This window comes from Apaloderma vittatum, unplaced genomic scaffold (assembly GCF_000703405.1).
Source record: "Apaloderma vittatum isolate BGI_N311 unplaced genomic scaffold, ASM70340v1 scaffold28150, whole genome shotgun sequence".
Taxonomy (NCBI): Eukaryota; Metazoa; Chordata; class Aves; order Trogoniformes; family Trogonidae; genus Apaloderma; species Apaloderma vittatum.
Genome location: NW_009695455.1, coordinates 107 through 5626, shown reverse-complemented (window position 1 = coordinate 5626; position 5520 = coordinate 107). Strand labels below are relative to the sequence as shown.

The following is a 5520-nucleotide window of genomic DNA, read 5'->3' as shown; positions in this document are numbered from 1 at the left end:
CTTCATGTCCTCAACCACGCGAGCCCCTTGCGGAGCGGAGTGACTGTCCCCTCGCGGGAGACACAGCTCCCAGCCGCGAACAGCTTTGCTCTGGGGACAGCTCCTGCCCCTGAGGGGGGTTCCCTGCCCTACAGCGAGGTCTCCCTGTTAGGAGGACGAGAGGAAATGGGCTCCAGTTGGGCCATGGGAGGTCTGGATTGGGTATTAGGAAGTATTTCTTTACTGAAAGAGTGGTGAGGCCTTGGAACAGGCTTCCCAGGGAAGTGTGGAGTCCCCATCCCTGGAGGTGTGAAACCACACGTAGACGTGGCACTTGGGGACTAGTGGTCACGATGGTGCTGCACTGACAATTGGAATCAATGATCTTAGATATCTTTTCCAACCTTCATAATTCTACAATTCTAGGAGGCAAACTAGTGAAGCCACGCAGGACCGGGATGAGGAAAACCCACACTCACCTGAATGCAGCACCTGGATGGGAGAGAAGGGAAAAGACAATGTTGAAAACCAGCCCCAGAGCTGTCCCTGCAGCAGCACCACCGGTTTTACTCCACAAGCCTTGTCTGCTGTGGGATGAAGGTGACTCGCCCACAACGAGAGCACCAGAAAGGTCAGAGGGAAAGCGGGGAAGGCCTGGCACAGCCCAGCTCCCCAGAGAAGGTGAGGGGGAAAGTGCATGAAGCCCTCAGCTGGGGAAAGGCCTTTGTTTCCAACCCACCCTCCTCCAGGGCTTTGCCCAGCAGCAGGATGAGGCCCAAGGGTTACGGCACACCAGCAGGGATGAGGAGGTTCAGGATAAAACCAGGCCACCCCAGGAAGGAGGAATCTCCTCCTTGGCTTGAGCAGAGGAAAGCTCCTACCTCTGAGGCACAGGAGGGGATTGTAGTACAAGACGACCCCGGTGACAGTGAGAACAGCCAGCAGGGACAGGACCACCACGGCACCCACGACCCCAACGACATTCACCGGCTCTGCGGAAAGAAAAAGAGACATGGGAGGCCAGCTTGTCACCAGGACATGTATGGATGAGGAACTCCTGTCACGAGCAACAGAGCAGGTCCTGGTGCTGTCTTGGCTCCCCTTTCCCACCATGGCACCAGTCCCACGGGGACAGGGGCTGAGGGTTTCAGGCACTCGCACCTCACTGACACAGAAAGGATCATGGGGAGGCCCCTGTTTTTGTATCCACACGCATTTTTGGAAAGTAAATCAACACCTGCCCGTTGCACCTTGGCCCTCAGAGGTGTTCCTCTGCACTCTCAACCCCCAGGAGGCACCAAGGGTGCTCCCCTCTCGGGCCCATTACACCGAGGTGAGGGGCACCTCAGGATGAGGGGAGCCAGCCCTGCACCTGCGCTTGCCACGAGGCCACAGAAAGCATGGAGGTGAAGGGGGCTCCTGGCAGCAAAGGGAGCCCTTGCAGGCTCACCAACGGCCCCCGACCCCACCTCAACCCCAACCACACTCCCGCTTCACCGTCAGGCAGACAAAGAGCTCCCTGAGCCCCACAGGGTTCTGCGCCTTGCACACGTAGCAGCCGCCGTCGGTGCCCTGGGAGCAGTTGCGGATGGTGAGGCGGGAGACGTTGCCCTCCTGGGCGATGAGGTACCTCCCTCCGGGCTGGATCTCCACCTCGGGCTGGGCAATGTCCCGCAGCCAGGTGAGCCGCGGTGCCGGCGTGCTCTCGGTCACACGGCACGTCAGGGTCACGTTGTCACCCACGAAGCAGGTCTTCGGGGGCTCCGATTCTAGCGATGGGACTTCTGAACAGCCCAAGGGGGAAAGAAAAAGAAAAAAGAGTCAAGGAGGGAATGGAGGAGTTTAACACACCGGGCAATCAGCCATCTGACTGATTAATAATCATTAACAGAAGGAAGTCGGGCAGGGGTCTGGGACTTGAGCGCTACAGGTTTGGCATTTGAGTCATCTATGAGACTTCAGCCACCCTCAAAAAAGCGATCAGAGCAATTTCCCTGTTCTGTCCTGGTTTTTGACATCCACCCTTATACCCCTGAGGTGGGAGGGCAGCCAGCAGGAAGATGGCAGAGAGGAGGAAGACAGTTCAGAAATTTTCCTTGGGATCAGCAGAGCTCTTGTGCAGCCCCAACAACCCTTGGAGGATAAATACACTCAGGTTTTCAAAAGCCACTTTAGTCAGACCCCTTAGACGCTCGCAGGGGGCCTGGGCGCACGCACGACCCTCATTAATAACTAATAAGGCAGGGGAGTCGACTCACTTATCTCCACGGTGCACGCAGGCTCCTCCTGCTTGACTACGTGGCTCCCGACACACTTGAACACTTTGTGGTTGGCCAGGTGGGAGCTGTTCAGCGTTTCCACGTGGGTGTCAGAGGAGCTCGTGGAGCTGAGGACCCAGCTCGAGTTCTCCAGATCGTGCCCCTCTTCTCTCCAGTGCAGGGTGGGGTGGGGGTACCCCCCAGGCCAGCTGCAAAACAGCTGCAGCGCCAGCCCCGACGAGGAGGTCTCGGCCCAGCACTTTGGGATTGAGCGCGGTGGATCTACCGGCAAGAACAGCACCGGGTTAGGAACGCTTCAGGTCACAGGCAGGGCTGGAACCCCCGCCAGTGCTCGTGTTTGCCATCATTCCCCTTGAAAATCTTCCCGGTTCCCCTGCCTGTCCTGCTCCCTGGCCTGTTTCCCACGGCCTCAGGGCAGCACAACTTGGAACGACGGCCAGCAGGGACTAAGCAGGAGCTTGTCCTGCAAAAGCCACGACAGCAACTACAGCCAAGCCTTGAGGGACTAATGCACAGGGAGGGAAAAAACCAAATTATCACCACAGTTTTATCCAACGGAGACAAGATAAGGGCCTAAAAACACAGCAGGAGGAAAGAATCTCCAAGCAATTCCTTCCCGCTGCCACGCGGGGCCGGACGGTTGTTTACTCACCCACGCACCCCCAGTCTGTGCCCACACCACAAGGGCAGCCGTGGGGACAAACTCCAGCGAGGAACGCAGGTAAAGTCACCGCTGGCCTCGTGCCAGGGCCACTTTCTAACCAGCACGAGGATGTTTGTTAAACACAGAAATGACTACACGATGGCAGAGGCAGGTCAGGAGGCAAGAGAAAGCCAAGAGCAATCCCTTCGGGCTCCCATCAGACGGGCTCACACGCAAAAACCCCAGGTGAGCTGCAAGAACGTGCCTTCTCGGGGCTTGGCTTTCCTGGAAATACACACACGCATCGCGTACGATCTCTGAAACCATCCAGCTCGAGCTAGCAAGTTCTCCATGACACCTCCCTCAGTCCCAGCTCTGGGGAGGTCTCGTAACTGATCCCAAATCCTGGCTGTGGTTACTGAAATGCGACCTGTCGGCCTCCATCACCAGAAATCATCCCGCGTCGAGAGGCAGACGCAGCCTCCCAGCGCATCCAGCCAGAGAACTGCGCTTCTCGCGCTGCTTCCAGCACCCTGCCCCCTGGAGCCGTCAGCTTTACACCCCGAACTCCCAGTAAAACTCCCCTCTGCTGCCTAAATGCTAACAGAGCTCTGTTCCCAAAACGTGACAACCTCCAACCGTGCCACAACCAGAAATAAACGGCGAACGCGAAAAACCAGGGTCCCTGCTTCTATTCTCAGGTTGAGAAGCTTCAACTTCTGGCCTTTGCTGATGCTTCTTCTGCTGACCCAAAGTAGCACCCGAAGTACCTCTCTCACCTACTCAAGGACACGCCAGTGTCCCGTATCATGTTTGTAACCTTTGGCAATTAATTGGCACATTAATTCCACGCCAATAAATGAAGTTCAGAGTGCAGCACCATCACTTGGCACGCCGTACTTATCTTTTGCTAGCGAGAGTTTTGCACCAGTGCTCCAGATTTAGGACTTCCCCCTCATAATATATATATACACACAGATATATATATTCTCTGAAGCGGCCCAAGGTTCAATTCCTCCAGTCCAGCCTTCCATGACCCTCTAAACCCCACGTGCAGGTTCTCTGCCCACCAGGAAAGGAATTTTTTATTCGTGTGACCTTTCAGAGATTTAATTTTTACGAACCAGGTACAACTTTTACAACATGCACCCTTCACCAAACACCAAGAAGGAAGGAACACCCTGAACGCAAACAGAGAACAGGTCTCACGCACAGCGGGTGTTGACGGAAAGACTGCCAAGAAAGGCAGGAGCATGGCGGGTCACCCAAACAGATAAACTTGCAGAAGGGACCTGCACCAGCAGCATGCAAAGTAACCGACTTGAGTGCTCTCCAGCCCCATCTTCCACCTGTGCCGTGAAGATTTGAAAGACAAGGAATGAATGAAATTGGGATGGAAGTGGGAAAAAGCACCTGAAGACACAACAGGACAAAAAGGCTGAAAGAATATCCTGTGCTAGTAACGACAGGACAGCGCTCCCAGCAGGAAACCTGAGCAATGTTGTTCCTCAGGACTTGGCAAAGACTCATCAGCTGAGGACCCTCCATTCTCACACCAAAATGATGGTTTCAAGGAACGGCACAGCACACCTATTTCAAACGCGTTATTCTGATCACAGGGAAAAGGACAGTGAGGAGCAGGCTGCACCCGAAGATTCACAAAGCCCCAAGTCAGCCAGATTCTGAGGCAAAGAGCCACCCTGGAACAGCTACAGGCTACGAAAGATCTGTCCAAATTAATCCAATTTATCATCAGCAGGGAAGAAAGAACCAAAGAGGCAGAGCAAGGACTAACAGCTGCCATTCCATCCTTTGCTTCTCACACAACTAACGCTTGTCAGACCGCTCAGACACACGTCTTGGTGCTTGCGAGGGAACGAACAACCGGGTGGTACCAGCCTGCTTGCAGATTTTTGTGCGAAGAGGCTTCCTTGCCCTTTTTCACTCCATTTTCCCCAGTCTATTCCTCCAAGGGGAGGAAATTCCCAGAGCGTGAGCCCAGACTTACTGGCTACCAGGAGTCGGACCCTGTGCTCGTGGTCCGTCTTGTTGAGCACCTCCCTGCAGGTGTAGTTGCCCTCGTCCTGGGCGCGCAGCCCCGTGATGCGCAGGGAGCTGTTGTCCACCAGGGAGAAACGGACGTCCGGGGGCAAGGAGACCCTCGAGGAGAAGAGCGGAGGGAAAGAACGAGGGTCCCCTTGAAACCAGACCACCTCGGTCGCTTCTTTGGAGACATTTCGGCAGAAAAGGAGGATGCTTCCTCCGACTTGCCCGAAGACGACTTCCTCCGTTCCTGAGAAAGGGAAATCACAGAATCACAGAATGTCGGGGGTTGGAAGGGACCTCGAAAGATCCTCTAGTGCCAGAGCAGGATCACCCCGAGTAGGTCGCACAGGAACGCGTCCAGGCGGGGTTGGAAAGTCTCCGGAGAAAGAAAGCAGTGTCAGGGATGTGAGGAACCGGCAAAGCCCTCTTCTTGTTTGGACATCTGATATGTATCGACCCTCTGGGGTTACCATTAAGGGGGGAAACACCCTCAAAGGATCTCTAGGGTACATTTGGCCACTAAAAACATTCAGCAAGAAGGAGGACTCAGCTTGAAAGGCTCAACAGGGAAGC

The 5520-nt window shown here is 55.2% G+C and overlaps 1 protein-coding gene across 1 annotated transcript in view; it reads right to left on the bottom strand.

Moving 5' to 3' along the window:
* The window catches only part of LOC104275483 (V-set and immunoglobulin domain-containing protein 10-like), a gene marked incomplete at both ends in the record, with an annotated part of 5498 nt that extends 304 nt beyond the window's left edge, over window positions 1–5194 (bottom strand). The window contains 5 exons of the mRNA XM_009871455.1: window positions 459–471; window positions 861–971; window positions 1461–1763; window positions 2238–2519; window positions 4910–5194. Of these exons, the coding sequence (XP_009869757.1) occupies window positions 459–471; window positions 861–971; window positions 1461–1763; window positions 2238–2519; window positions 4910–5194 (994 nt within the window). The remainder of the gene's footprint in view (window positions 1–458; window positions 472–860; window positions 972–1460; window positions 1764–2237; window positions 2520–4909) is intronic.
* Window positions 5195–5520: the final 326 nt, after the last annotated feature.